The sequence below is a fragment of the Xenopus laevis genome, chromosome 6S, assembly GCF_017654675.1.
Source record: "Xenopus laevis strain J_2021 chromosome 6S, Xenopus_laevis_v10.1, whole genome shotgun sequence".
NCBI lineage: Eukaryota > Metazoa > Chordata > Amphibia > Anura > Pipidae > Xenopus > Xenopus laevis.
The window spans coordinates 17,031,484-17,046,882 of NC_054382.1; the positions used below are offsets into that span (position 1 = coordinate 17,031,484).

Here is a 15,399-nt window from a genome sequence, read left to right on the forward strand (position 1 = left end):
TAGCTTGCTAGTTTGATATTTCAGTAATATGGTTTCCAGGGTCCAAATTACTGATTTGAACTTGAGACTGGAATATGAATACGAGAGGCCTGAATTGAAAGATTAGTAATAAAAAGTAGCAATAACATTTACAGAGCATTTGCTTTTTAGATGGGTTCAGTGACCCCCATTTTAAAGCTGGAAGTCAGAAGAAGGCAAATAATTAAAAAACTATAGAAAATAAATAATGAAGACCAATTGAAAAGTTCCTTTGAATAGGCCATTCTATAACATACTAAAAGTTAACTTAAGGGCAGAGACACACCCATCATTATATCATTAAAGGGGCAGTTCACTTTTAGGGCAGAGACACACGCTCAGATTTGGGGAGATTGGCGAGAAGGCAGATTGGGGGAGACTAGTCGACCATGAAGAAGAGGAGACTTGTCGCCGGGTGACTAATCTTCCAAAATCTGACCGTGTGTCTCTGCCCTAAAAGTGAACTGCCCCTTTAATGAGATAATGATGGGTGAGTCTGCCAGGCTATTATCAGAGAAAACATCTTATTTATATAGAAGGCTAGAAGTTTTCTGAATACACAGGAAATGTATGAATGTCCAAAGTAAACACTTCCAGTAGTTGTTGTTGTTGAACTACAGCCTTCAGCCTCAGCCAATTCGGCGGGTACCGAGTAGTTGCTGTTGAACTGCAGGAATGTTCTGTTTGCCTTTATATTTTACTGGCTATAAAAGCAAAACACATGGAGGATACAGATTGCTACAAAAGGACATGTAAAGCCCGGATCAAAAATACAGCCATAGCTTTAACATAAAGTGCTATGGAGATTAGAATCTATAGTGCCGGCTCTATTAGGACTATACCATGCCAGTGTCGTACATTCTATATTTAGAGTCCGTTCTGAGCTGTCATCACGCTAAGGATTTAAAAAAAAAAAAAAAAAACTCATCATGAGATGAGCTTTATTTGGGTATTTAAAAACAACAAACAAGCATCCATTTACAGATGTACTTCTTCCCTATGGCATGTTTATAGGGTAGGAGTACATCTGTAAATGGATGCATGTTTGTTGTTTTTAAATACCCAAATAAAGTTGGATTCTTGATTTATTCTACACGTGTGGAATGGTTTTCTCAACCACTAAACCCCTAATACATGATGTTTACTGGAATGGAGACCAACAAGAGGAAATCCCCACGCAGCGTAGAATGGGCACAATGGAGGAGTGACCTTCTGGACGGGGACATGTCAGTCTTTTCCTTTATCTAAATGCTGTACTTGTGGCCCATTCATTTGTCCAGGCATTTATTTATTTTTATTCCCAATGGTCTGTTCTTCCCCTCGAATCCTGTTCAATCTTAAAGCAAATGTTATGCTATTTATTTTTGGTTGCTGAGCAAGGGAGCACCCAAGGCTGCATTATACCTTCCCTTGCTTTAAACAGAAGTGGAGGAGAATTCTCTGCAGCATGGGGGGGGGAGCAGAATAGAAACTCCTTGCATCCTGATTAACAGACAGCAATTCAACATATGGGAAAGAACAGAAGGAAGCGATAAGAAAAAAAGGAAGTGACTTGGGAAAAAATAAAAAGCTTCCAGCGAGCCACTAAAAAACAGCATCTGTATAATAACATGCGCACTTATAAATCTTACCCATTCCGTGTATATGAAGCTTTTGCATATGGTATATAAAGAGGCTTCTGAGAGCTGACATAAAGGCAACTTATTTTTAGACATACTAACCCTAAAAGGGCAGATAATACAACTGTCAAATCCTAATTAATCATATATCATGGGGCTCTCTCTCTCTCTCATCTGGCACGGCAGCACCCACTCGTATCTAGAACTACAAACACAGAGAAGAAATGTTCCAGGGGTGTAAATATAGAGGAAGCAGACCCTGCGGCTGTAGGGGGTCCAGGAGGTATAGGGGCCCCATGAGGCCCTAATTCATACACAGTTTCAATAGGTAAAACAATTCAACCACTAAACATTTTGGGGGCCTGAAAAATAATTTGCTGCGGGGCCCGGTAATATCTAGTTAAGCCACTGAAATGTTCTGTACACAAAATAAGCTATAGTAGCTATAATCTTATACTGTATGCACAAACACTAAAGCAGTTTTCACCCCTATGTATACAGAGATGCAATGTTTTGTGCTCACTATATTGTCCCCCTACTAAGCAACCAATATAGCCTCTCTCTCTCTCTCTCTCTCTCTCTCTATATATATATATCCAAATCCAAAGGGTGCACTCCGTAGACAAGGGTAGTACCTGGGTGCTCGTCTAAGTGAAGTAATCATAGAAGCAAAGAATAGCGACACTCACAGGTTTTTCTTCATGGTGCAAAAGTAGAAAGATTTATTGTACTCGACGTTTCGATCCCCCACAGGGATCTTTGTCAAGAGATTTCCAGTAAACAAACCTGGAAATCTCTTGACAAAGATCCCTGTGGGGGATCGAAACGTCGAGTACAATAAATCTTTCTACTTTTGCACCATGAAGAAAAACCTGTGAGTGTCGCTATTCTTTGCATATATATATATATATATATATATATATATATATATATATATATATATATATATATATATATATATATATATATATATATATATATATATATATATATATATATATATATATATATATATGCCATGAATATGTGCTTTACTCAATACACGTTTTTTGTCTTATTAATACCCTGTGTACATTAATACTTAACCGTGCAACTTGGAAGAGGTGTGCCATCCAAAATAAATATATATATATATATACATAATATATATATATATATATATATATATATATATACATATACACACATACATACACACACACACACACACACATATATATATATATAAATACACACACAGATGAACTGATCTGCTAACATGCTAATCTGTACCCTCATATTGTACTGTATATCCGAAAGGAAAATAAACAAAATGTAAACAATAAACATAAAATGCAATTTGTACGTATAACCACAGATACTGCAGCTGCTTCACATTTCTATTAACATGAAAAAAAATGTATATTACAGACACGCTCACAATCTATAAAATATAAAGTTTTTTTTTTTATTTTATTTTTTTTTTAATTAAAAACCCATGGACACAGGAGACCAAAACATCTCGTAGCCCTTGTGTTTCTCTACAAGACCCTCGCTGATTTTAGTCTGCAGTTACAGTGGGTATTGATGCCTCTCTGCATATCTTTTTTTTGTATAAATATTGGGCACCACTATTTACTAAGGATATTTGTGAAAAGAATGTGTTCTTACCGTGGAGATCTTTCCTTCTCCTCATGCTAGTGTCAGTGTGCAGGCTCTCCTTCTCTTCAGCGTCTACCTGCAGGGCACTTTCAGGTGCTTGGGATTCTGTAGCTTCAGCAGGCTGGGACAGCTTCTGGGGGCTGAGTAACTCCACTGTGCTTCTACTTGAGGCAACATGCCCAGGCATTTTCGGCTCCTCAACATGTTCTTCCTCCTTTGCCACATCAAGAGCGGGGTGGGTTGTTTCCTTATGGAGCTCACTGCATTTTCTGAAGCTGCTATCTTCTGCTGCAGAGACTCTTGTCTCTTCCAACATTGGTTTCCTCGGTTCCTTTTCATAGACTTTATCTTTAACACTTGGGGGACTGCAGGGTTCGGAGAGCAGCAAGCTCCTTTCTGAAGTGCTTCCTGTCTCCACTGAAGTGTGCAGCAGGGTTGAAGTGCTGGAGACATTTGATATTCTTTCCTCATAACTGAAGGACTTTGCCGCATGCATATCCCCAGGGCTGACAGGAGACGGCCGAGAGGTTAGGGTGGCCACGGAAGTTACAACACTGTGAGATAAGGGGCCGATCTTTTCGCCTCCATTCTTATACTGCGTGAAGTTTAAAACAAAGCAAAACCAGATGTTAGTAAGCTGAAACTTCACCTAATAATTCTGTAAATAATTCATTTGCTGGAGAGTATGAAGTATGCAAGTAGCTCTGGATGCAAGGCTAAGCCCTGTTTTACATCTGAATTATGAGGCTTTATCCAAGAAGAATAATGGGAATTTACCCTTTACATTAACACACATTTCTTCACCTGCAATTTATGACAACATTTTACACCCTTCCTAATTGCCAGTTTCCTCCTTATTTACAAAGGGTTTGCTAGTCATGGTTAGAGGATGAGGTGGATTATAAAGATCCTAATCCATGTAAATTCTGTGCACAGTTGAAGGATCTAACAAGGAAAGTCTCTGCTTTGATTGGCTGCTCCAAAAAGACACAACCAATTAGTGTTGAAGAGGTGCAGTTATAGGATCATTGCCAATTGTTGCACACAAGCTCATAGCAAGTTTAAGGGAGGCAAATTTTAGACTTTGCCCCTCTCCCCAGGTAAGGGATTCTACTCAGTTCATTGACACACCCAAGGGTTAACAGTGGAGTCGTGGACCATGATACACCCCACTGGACTAATTTTAGCACACAGGGTCCTACAGAACACAAGCCACCATTCCACTGCCTGCCTACAACACTGGGCTTGCAGACATACCCTTGATTAAACCACCCTCTTGATGGACCAGATTAAAATATGGTGCTCAGTTGGGTGCTAAAGCACCTTAGTCTATGACAGGCACTAGATTAGTGGACATCATAAACCTCACACAGTCACAGGCTGGACTATGGATGGTGGCTACAATCCACCAACATATAAAGCTTCTGAGAAGCACATAAGTGCATCATATGGATGTCAGTTGGTTACCTGCTGCAGAATTATCTATCTGGTTGGGTACTAGGGCACTTCAATCAATCTATGACGGGCATTAGATTAGTGGACACTGCAAACCTAAATCACTGGCTGGACAGTGGATGGTGGATCTATTCTGAAAACAATCCGCCAACATACAAGGCTTCTGAGAAGTCTGTAAGTGTATCATATGGATGTCAGTTGATGACCGCTTCAGGATTATCTGGAGAGAAACTGTATCCTTACACGTCACCGGCAAATAGTAGAGTGACAGATATTTATGTAATAATGTACTACTTGATGTAAAATATAAATATATTAAAAGCCACTAAGTTCAATTACCTAATAATGAGGCCACAGGTTGAGTGCTATGAAACTCTGAGAGGTGGCTTAATATCCCCTTTTTTTAGTCACATGACACAATTAACTCCACTAAGCACTGAATATAATGAGAAGCATCAGTAAACATCACGCATATTTTACAGGATATCGTTGGCTCCTGTGTAACATAGGGGTCATGTTTTTAAACCAACCTGTTCAACCTCCACAAGGGTGACGGGCTGAGTCTGGTAACGTGCATTCATTCGCCTTAGTCGTATATCCATCCTGTTTCTTGTAGACACCTCTTTTGTTATTGGCTGGGAAAGCTTATTAAACAACGCCATTTTTTCAGATAAAGAAAGAGAGGAAGTATCAGGCTCTTCGGGGATGCTCTGGTCATCGAGAAGTTCCTTCTGCACAATCTCCTCTTGCTTTGATATTGCATTTTTATGGGATGATGCCTGCAAACTGAGAGAGCAAGAGGTGCAAACAATAAGATGGGTGAAGTCATGGACATTGTGTCACCCAAGAGGAAAGCTAAACAGCAAGGCAAAGGAGACAACTCTCAAGGCTAATTTTTATTGTAGAAACAATATGCAGCAATGCTTTGTTGTACATATACATGCATTAATGAAAGGACAAAGGCCAACAAGCTCTATTAATTTGCTTTAATAATTTAGGTCGCATGGATTTCACTCCTAGAGAATTAACTGTAGTCATTAGGACACTGGGAACCCTGGAATCTTGCCTCAACTCCTCTTTTATTCTCCCATGCTCTCTTGAGCAGAAAGCATGACTCAGAGATGCATTCCTAAATGTATGCAACCTGTCCATTTTAGCACAGTTTGCACATGAAAGATATTTCTTCACACCAGAGAAACAAGCATACTTGTCTGCAGCTAACCATAAGTACTATGATCTGCTTTGAAGCACTTACAATCTTTCAGAAAACTGGAAACCCTAAGGCAAAAAGATTCCAGTTCTAGCACCCCAGGAAAAATGATACTGTATAAGTGCTCATAGAACTTATTGCATAGCACTATGCGAGAAGTTTTCAGAGTAATAGCTTTCTGCATGCAGACATGCTGGGGCCATTATAAAATACTGGGGCTACTGTCATGAGTCAATGCAAATTGATGCACTTATTAAACTTGTATTTAAAGTTACCTGCACACACTCAGGCTGTCGTTTTGCTGCCCCTTGCAACTGGCAGCTTGCTGAAGCCTGAGGCAAGGCTCTCAGAGAAATGGCACAACATTTTGTGGACTGATGAAAGCAAGATTGTTCTTTTTGGGTCTAGGGGCTGCAGACAGTTTATCAGAAGACCGCCAAACACGGAATTCAAACCACAGTACAGATTGAAGTCAGTGAAACATGGTGATACAAGCATCATGATATGGGGAATATTTCTCATACTATGGTGTTGGGCCTATTTATCGCTTACCAGGAATCATGGATCAGTTCAGTCAATATATGAGTAAACATTAGGTTCTGGGGGTTGGCCTTGGGAGAGGAAGACCAGTAGATACAGATATGAATAATCTTTTTCTACATATTCACTACAACTGGGTGCATTTGGAATTCACATATACCACAAGGAAAAAAACAGCTACTAAAGAAGGGCTACCAATTTCCCAATTGGTTCACACATTAGCCATTAGTATCACAATGAGGTACCTGATCATGTTACTGATCAATACATAGTGTCACCCTTGTTCTTCTACACATTTGGGAGAAGGGGTCCATAAGAGCCGTTATGGTGCAATTATCTAAACAGCAGCCTTACACTTAAGGCTGCCGACATCTGTCCTTTATACTGATTCTGCAGCTTATCTGCCAGTGTATGGGGGGTTCCAACGGGTGTCCCCGATCGATATCTGGCCAAGATTTCCATCGGGGAGGTTTGATTTTTCTGGTGATCAAGGACCGCGTCGGCTAGTTGATGCGGTCCTCGTCCCATCGTCCATTCTCTCCGTTGTAATCCGATCATTCCCTAGGGCCAAACGCTTGGATTAACCCGATATCACCCTGCTGTTGGTGGGCAGGCCTCATGAATCAGACAGCTTTTATATCTCTGCCTCTAATTTCAGAAAGTTTTTTTAGGAACAAGAAGCATAAAAGGAACATGTGCATGGAATTTACTTAAAGAGGGATAAGCAACATACATAAAGGATGATGCAGAACTACTATTTGAAATATTCCTCCTGATAGCGGAGCTGCCGGGGAGGGTGGTGAAGTTCTGCATCAGCCAGAACCTTATAGGTTGCCTATCCCTGACCTAAAACATGGAAGAAATGCATGCTATTACTCCAAGGAGAACATGCACCTGAGCTTACATACAAAGCACATTCTGCACACATATCTGAAGCCCGTGGGTACAGGAAGAGCATTAAAACTTGGCGACCATTTTCAGGGCCGGATTTACATAACAGGAGTGCCTAGGCCCGCTGCCGCTTATCACCCCTCTCCCCCTCCCCTTTATTCGTGCATATGCACAAATTTTCACAAGCAAGTCAGAGAATTGACTCACGGGAAATTTATAAAACTACTGTGTCTCATGAGCAGTACCAGAGCTTCCAGACCAATAAACATGAGGCTCTAGGCTCGGGTCTTGGTGGCCTGACCATTTTATATCACCTCATGGCTGTAGCAGTAGGAGATGACCATGGGCAAAAAACCTGGCGGTCTCCTCTGGAGGCACATGAGTGAAACCAAATCCAGGCAGGTCCCACAGTCTCTCACAACAGCAGGTAGCCATGGCAATGCCTTTCCTGTAATTTCAGAGCTTTTAACTGAAAAGAGCTGCACCTCAAGGGAGACATTTCTCTTTTCCAGGGGATGTCCACACCCTTAACACAGAAAACTATTCTTTCCACTGTGCTCAGGGTTTTTCTAACTAGGAACAAAGCCAAAATGGGAAATGATATGGGATGCAGCCAAAACAGACATCAAAAATAAACGACTTATAGCTGACTGGTGATATTCCTGTTAAAACAACACTGAAGGCACTTGCGGCTTTCAGATAAAAGATTTGTGTGGAGGTTTGTGGCAGCCTAAAATAGCTTTTCTTGTTTCCTATGGGACAAGACACACACGTACAAATCAAATGCCTGTTTGTAGCCATGTGATGGCAGTCTAAGACTAGCTTGTGTAAAGGGATTTCGTGAGTTAAGAGAAAAATTGGAAAAAACTTATTTTAATCTAACCTGAAATGTTAGATCTACTATCTGCTTGTACATTTCTTTGAACTAAGGCCATCAATGGCTCCTTGTAAGCTCTACCAGCTCCAAGAGAGTGGCACCCTCTTGAAGCAGTACATGTTTGTAAAAAAATAGAAAACTTGAAGAAAATATACATTTCTAATTAAACAATTAGAAAGAATTAAGTTACAATAAAGCAGTCCATACTTTGCAATAGAAAACAAAAATAAAAATAAAGAGAATAGATATTAAAGTAGGAAGAATATAGTAATATATATTAATTTTGTTTATGCTTATGATAAACATATTTGGCTAAGATCAATATAACATTTCTCCACCAGCGTATATCAGCCAGCTGGGAAAAGCCCCACCACCACCCTGTGCTTCATGCCATTGACATGAATGGAAACCACAGGCCAAGGTCTCCGAGGTGTTTTGAATGGGTTGATTGGGAATAGTCAACATTTATCCTGTTAAATTTATGTATGACCTGCTACAGGCACCTTCCTTCTGTCCTACATGGATGGCATCCTATATGGCTGCCAATAATGCTTCTTCTAATGGCTAAGTCTCATGAGTCTATAAGCCAGAGAAAATGTTATGAAACAACAAATAATGGGTAAATGAATAAGAGGATATTTTTTGTGTGTGCTTTTAAATTTGCTACAGGTACCACCACAAATTATATTAACTTTCTATTAGCCTCTTCTTTTAGTTGCCAATTTTTTTTCTGTTTGTAGGCGACATCTTCTGGCTGGTAATGCCCTTGTCTATATGGCAAGTATCCTGAACCAAAGATCCCCCTGCTTTGCAAAGGTATGGGTTTTGTAAGCTATACGTCATCACTAATGCCCACCCTTCCATGTTGGGATGACAAGTAAAGGCCACATGCATTGCTCATACCTTAGTAGGTTAATTTATTTATAAAGTAACTCATTGAGCATGCAGTCTGAAAAGGAAAATGGTTATATTGTAATGCACTGAAGCAGTGGTTAGTCATAAGGTTATTAGACCATTTAATATTTTAAGAGGCATCTGCCAGGCTGGACTCTTGCTGGTCTCCATGCAAACACACCCGCTGGTACCTGATATGGTGTACAGAGCTCTTAGTTACAGTGGGGCTAGGTATTCGAGGGAGAACCGTGTGTGTGGTCACAGTGTGCGAAGCAGCACTAGGCTCACTAGTACATTGCAAAATGGAAAAAAATACAGCACAGGGGGGAAAAGAATGGAATGAATTAAACACAATTAGAGAGTGAATTAAATAACATTAATAGCATGTTAACATCAGACAGTTAGCCAAATTCATATTAATTGTGGTAACTTGGCAAAGTCTGTTATAGAAAATAAACAAATGTGATATAAGGAGAGACAAGCAACTTTCTATCTTCCGGCAGTTGCACACCTAAAATTCCCAGGATCCCCACACTAGATGGAGGCGCTATTGGCAGTTTTGCAGCTGCTGGAGTGCAAAAGGTTGTCTCTCTCTCTCATTTAAATGGTTAATTGATCCAGTAACCCTCTTTGCAGATCTTGGAGCAACAAAGTGTAATCAACAGACTCGTTATACAATAGGAGTCCTAAAGTTAATAAAACCATATTGGAACAATTCCAATAATTCATAATGGCCATAGGATATCAAGGTCTCAAAGACTTAAAGTTCACAAGTATATACAAGTTGTCTGAATGGCTAAAGGCATATGTGCCAATGCTTAGCATAAATCTTGGGGTCACCCCAGTTAAGCAGCTTAGAAAAAAAAATGCCTCCCCCTGCAGATTTAGTTTCTGGGAAAAACAAGAGAAGATGATGTCCGTGACAAATTTTATGAAGAATATGGAACATGGAACTATGGTTTTCTCTGAGCCCTTGACCACTTATGTCAGTCCTAGGTGCCAGAGAGAGTTAAAACACATTTTGGTTTCAAAGTCAAACTTAAATGATAAAATTGAATTGAAAAAAGTTGCAGGTATATGGGCCCTAGAATTCGAAAAAAGTTGGGAATTTTTAATTGTTTGTCAATAATATTCTGAAAATATCAGTGATTTTGATTGAATCTGAAAATATCAGTGATTTTGATTGAAGCAGCTAATGCCATGATAAAACAGGTTGCATGGATACCTTCCATTTGGCCACTATAAAGCTAAACCCATGTTTTAGAAGGAAAGCCATTGCTCTGAGCCATTCAGTTTGGAAACATCTATATAAAGCTACAACATACGGAATCCAGGTCTTGCATGGCGAAATTGATTAAAATGCATTTCAATTAGTTGACCGATTATTGAAGACAATTTTAATTTCAGTTTTTAATTTTACATTTTTATCACCAGCAACAACCTGTAGCATGATCATGTACTAAAAACACTCACTGCCCCAAAAATAGACTTGGATAAGGGTCCATAGATTACTGAAACTAAATAACCCATCTCATCCTTCAGCATTTTCTCTGTTCTGCTGCCCAAGAAAAGTACAGTCAAATATGTCACACTGCCCTGCACAACATTCTTTCAACAAGAAAAAAAACAAGCGTAAACAATTCCCAAAAGCAAGCCTAGTTAAGTCTTCACACTCCAGAGTCAGATTTGATTCTTTGTGATGTGAAGCATGAACTTACATGATTAAATAAAAATATCCCTGGGAAGGATAACTAGGGTATGTTCAACCATAATCTCTTGTTTTTGGGGACTTTTGAGTTACTGAAGGATTCCCCCTACTGGAAGGTCGGACCACACCGTAAGAGGTAAGGTAGGTAACCTCAGGTGTATATAAGTCCTTTAATAACTCCAGTTTATAGAAACAAAGTGTGTGAACAAAGTTTATTAACGAATCTTAGCAATTGTTTTTTTTTTCATGAAAAAGCAGAACATGTTTTGCAGACTCATGAATGCTAATTACTGTTTTAGGCAGCAGAAAGTATGAGGGATTAGGGTAAAAATTTTGCTGGGCAACAGTGTAGATCTTCAGCAGGCTAGAGAGAACATCCCATGCACCACTTTTATATTGCATGAAAATATGTGAACAAGCGAAAGTACATTTACCTTTATAAGCAATGAGTGTTCCTTTAATAAATCTCCTGTCAACGTATAAAAAGTGTTAAAGATGAGCTGTGACTGTAGTCTTGATCTCATCCAACTATTGTGTGTCAGCTGGGGGCTAAAGATGCTGGGAAGTTGTATTTCACAACTCTATAAAAGTTCTTACATAAAGGTTCACATCCATCACATACACTATAAAATGTGCAAAGGGATAAATGTTTCCTGCCACAAAACAAACACCTGGACTGGACTGCACAATCCCAAAAACTCTTGTGCCCCATAACTGTATAATGAGTGAGAGGAGAAGGCCAGTGTAGAGGTTACAAAGCCTCGGTGATTACTGTAGAGCCACGTGATCATAAGAGACTACTACAGTTGGCTAATGACAACCCCATCATAGGAAATGGCTCCTGTTGCCTTGCATATGCGGTGCATTCTATTATACCTAACATATCAATTGCCTGCACCATACAGTCCCACCAGCCGTGAGCTTACAAGAGCCTGGTTCCCATAGCTAATTCAAATTACCTGTCTACTGAACAATGAACAGAGGAGGCACTTACGTAGCGGCAATGACCACCTCTTCGCTGGTAACTGGCTGTGTGCGAGACCGGTCCAGTGCTCGGCGAAGCCTTCTCTCCACTGCTGCGTTCTTGGGACGTGGCTTGGCTGGTTTTGCCTCCAGGGATTTTTCCATTTCCTGCAAAAGTTTGTATTAGACTGTGAAAAGGTCTTGCAAGACGTTGGACAAAAAACTTACTAGTGATATCGTTATATGATTACTGGGTCAATTTTCCCACATAGTTTGAGTACACTAACTTTTACTATGGTTTAGACACTAGGGGGCAGATTTATTAAAGGTCGAATAGTAAATTAGAATTTTCCAGTTTCAAAATTCTCTCATTCGAATTTTAATCCCTCTATTTGAATGTAAATTAAAATGTGAGATTTATCAACTCAACCATGGAAACAGTCCTAATTCGAATATTCACCACCTAAAACCTGCCGAGTTCATGTAGAAGTCAATAACAGAGCCATTTGGAGATGTTTATAGCCTTCCTAAAACTCAAGGTTTTTTTCAGGAAAAAATTAGATTAGTACGAATCAAACACGAATCAAATAAGACTTGAATTTTCAGGACGGAACAAATCGATCAAATTTTAGTCATTCGAATTTTTTCTTAAAAAACCTCCCAGTCGAACGGATTAAATTCGAATTGAAAAAATTCACTTGAATTTGAAATTCGACCTTTGATAAATGGGCCTCTAGAAGTGTAACACTGCCTACTTTCAATTTCCTTGGTCTCTGAATTGCTTAGCCACCTTGGATGTTTGCTGGTTGTTAGGGTCATTGACAGGCTAGAAGATGAATGGGAGAAGGCCTATATAGAAAGATAAATACAACTAATAAGACATTTCAGTGACCACTATCCACAAACCAGTTGACCCTTGAAATTGTAGTCACTGGAGAGATCCTGGATGGACCTCCTGTTATTTAATCACTACTCATGGGATATGCCTTACAGCTAGAGACATTACAGCATCGTATGAAAAACCAGACTCTAGCTCAGGTTGAGAGTGACGCTGATCAATTATAATACAAATATTCCCGTAGCCATATCCCAAATCCCAGGAAATACATTTGGTCCTAGCCATGAAATGGAGCAGCACTAGACAAAGAATCAGCATTATATTCTATCATAAGCATAACACTGAGTTACAACTACACAGATACACAAATGGAAGAAGCAGAGAGGGTAATGGTGTGTTTTAGCTCAGAACTGGTTTCCAGCTGTCCCTTTCTCTCCACAGTGGTTTTACTACTGTAGTCCACATGGGCTTTGAAAGCCTGAGACATTCACTGTTTACAGGGATAACAGCAAATTTCCATTAGAGAAGACTAGATACATTTCTGGGGTTTACTAATACCCTGGAACAGATGCTATGTGATCTAAACAGCTCTTTCACCTTAACAAGTAGGAATATCATCCAGCAAATACATATTATATTACCCGAGGGTGTCAGATATACAGATATTAATAGGCTTTAATGCCTACACGTGCAATACATCATTCACGCTAACCTAAGGAAAGTCTGCTTTTGTGGGCTGGAATATACAATTACAGAACTGACTGTAGCCGTCATAACTTTCTCACCATGCCTGAAATGTAGCATAAAGGCATTGTTTGGAGAAGTGATGTAAGCTGAAATATAAGACAGTACAGTATATGACTAACTGTAACATTGCTACCCCACACGGAAAGAGGTACTACTAGTAGTAGTAGAGAGATCTGTAGAGACAGATCTGAAAAGCACTGGATCTGCCATCAGCCTAAAAAAAGAAGGTGGCACCTACTAGTTTACAGACAATAATTATAAGAACAATAGCTATTCTCTAGGCATGTAGCCTCTCTATATATAATTCAATAAGAAAAACATCTCATGTAGGGAAACTTGGAATTGAATTGACCCATTATCAGTTACATTAAAAAATTGAGCATTAACTGGGTACAAATGCTAAACAAACAAAAAAATTTTTATTAATGAATAAATGTAAAGAGCCAACATAATTCCCAGCATGATAAAAAACTCATTAAAAGGAAGCTGGTAGCAGTGGCAAACAGAGAGGTTATCCTAAACATGTTTCCAAATGCTGCTGCTTTTGTATATAGACAGCACCATCCAAAGTAATTTTTCTTAAAAAGCCTTTATTTGAAGGGCTTCATCTCAGACAAGAATACAGTTCAGCAACGTTTCAGGCTTACACCAGCCAAAGCCTGAAACGTTGCTGAACTGTATTCTTGTCTGAGATGAAGCCCTTCAAATAAAGGCTTTTTAAGAAAAATTACTTTGGATGGTGCTGTCTATATACAAAAGTGGCAAAATTTCGGCTGGAAGTGGCTGCCTGACACATGCACCTGATTGACACACTAATTCGTTGGTGAGTGCTGACTTTTTATCTACTCCAAATGCTGCTGAGCACAGTGACATGAAGGCGACAGTTTGGATTTGGTTTGTCTGACTCTTTGGGACTTTTGCAAATCTATCTCCTATTTAACATTATTTACTCTCTCCCACAGCATGAAAACATGTATAGGATAACATGTAAGTAACTAGAGCAGTTACATTTATAAATAGATGAGACAGAGAAGTCACATGTCGATGATAAAGTTCATGTAGCGCTAGTGGCACACTCAGCAGTGACAAAGACTTATTTCCCAATAAACAGTTCAGTTACCCTGAATAGAAGCCTCTTGGCAGCCACACTAAGCTTGGCTCGTTCATCCACTTTTGTTTCTTCTGCAAATAGAAAAAAGAATAGTCGAATATGTACATGCATCTTGGGTATTCAGTTCTAAAAAAAATTTCTTGGTCTCAAACTCTATATCAGTGATCCCCAACCAGTAGCTTATGAGCAACATGTTGCTCTCCAATGCCTTGGATGTTGCTCCCAGTGACCACAAAGCAGGGGCTTATTTTTGAATTCCAGTCTTGGAGCCAAGTTTTGGTTGTATAAAACCAAGTGTACTGCGAAACAGAGCCTTAATGTAGGTTGACAATCCACATAGGGCCTACCAAATGGCCAATCACAGCACTTATTTGGCACCCCAAGAACTTTTTTCATGCTAGTGTTGCACCCCAAACCCTTTTACTTCTGAATGTTGCTCATGGGTTCAAAAGGTTGGGGATCACTGCTCTATATAGTTAGGCTGCCAGCCCTCTAAATGATTGCAATTTGATGCAGTTGAACAATGTATAAAAGAAAGTATCAAAGAAATGTCAGTGACCCATGTCTATAAATACCCACCATTTGTCCTGGAGACAGTTTAGGTCAAGGCACCCAAAGTGGGTTATGAGAACAATATAATGTCGACTGTATAACTGAAGTGTTCAGTACATAAGTGCCGGAAACGGTTGTTTCTCAGGATACTTAAAAAACACTTCTAGTTATGAATGGATTGTAACACAGCTGCTTGGCTACATTTTGGTTTCATGGCTTCATAATAGGAGGCTGGAGTACTTGCGGTCATTAGGGATAAGTTGGGGAAGTTGCTGATCGGAGATATTATTAAAAATAAAAGGTTTAAATTTTTTAAAAAAGCAACTTAACTCAGT

At 39.4% G+C, this 15,399-nt stretch overlaps 1 protein-coding gene across 10 annotated transcripts in view; it reads right to left on the reverse strand.

Annotated features, from left to right (window-relative positions):
* The window catches only part of LOC108719847 (supervillin), a 123,641-nt gene that overhangs the window by 56,890 nt on the left and 51,352 nt on the right, over positions 1–15,399 (reverse strand). For 8 of the 10 annotated variants that reach the window (XM_041567390.1, XM_041567391.1, XM_041567384.1 and 5 more), the window contains 5 exons: positions 14,522–14,583; positions 11,848–11,984; positions 9,337–9,432; positions 5,264–5,519; positions 3,288–3,873 (listed from right to left, as the gene is read on the reverse strand). In XM_041567390.1, coding sequence (XP_041423324.1) covers positions 3,288–3,873; positions 5,264–5,519; positions 9,337–9,432; positions 11,848–11,984; positions 14,522–14,583 — 1,137 coding nt within the window. The remainder of the gene's footprint in view (positions 1–3,287; positions 3,874–5,263; positions 5,520–9,336; positions 9,433–11,847; positions 11,985–14,521; positions 14,584–15,399) is intronic. The other 2 variants (XM_041567387.1, XM_041567393.1) reach the window with 1 other exon arrangement.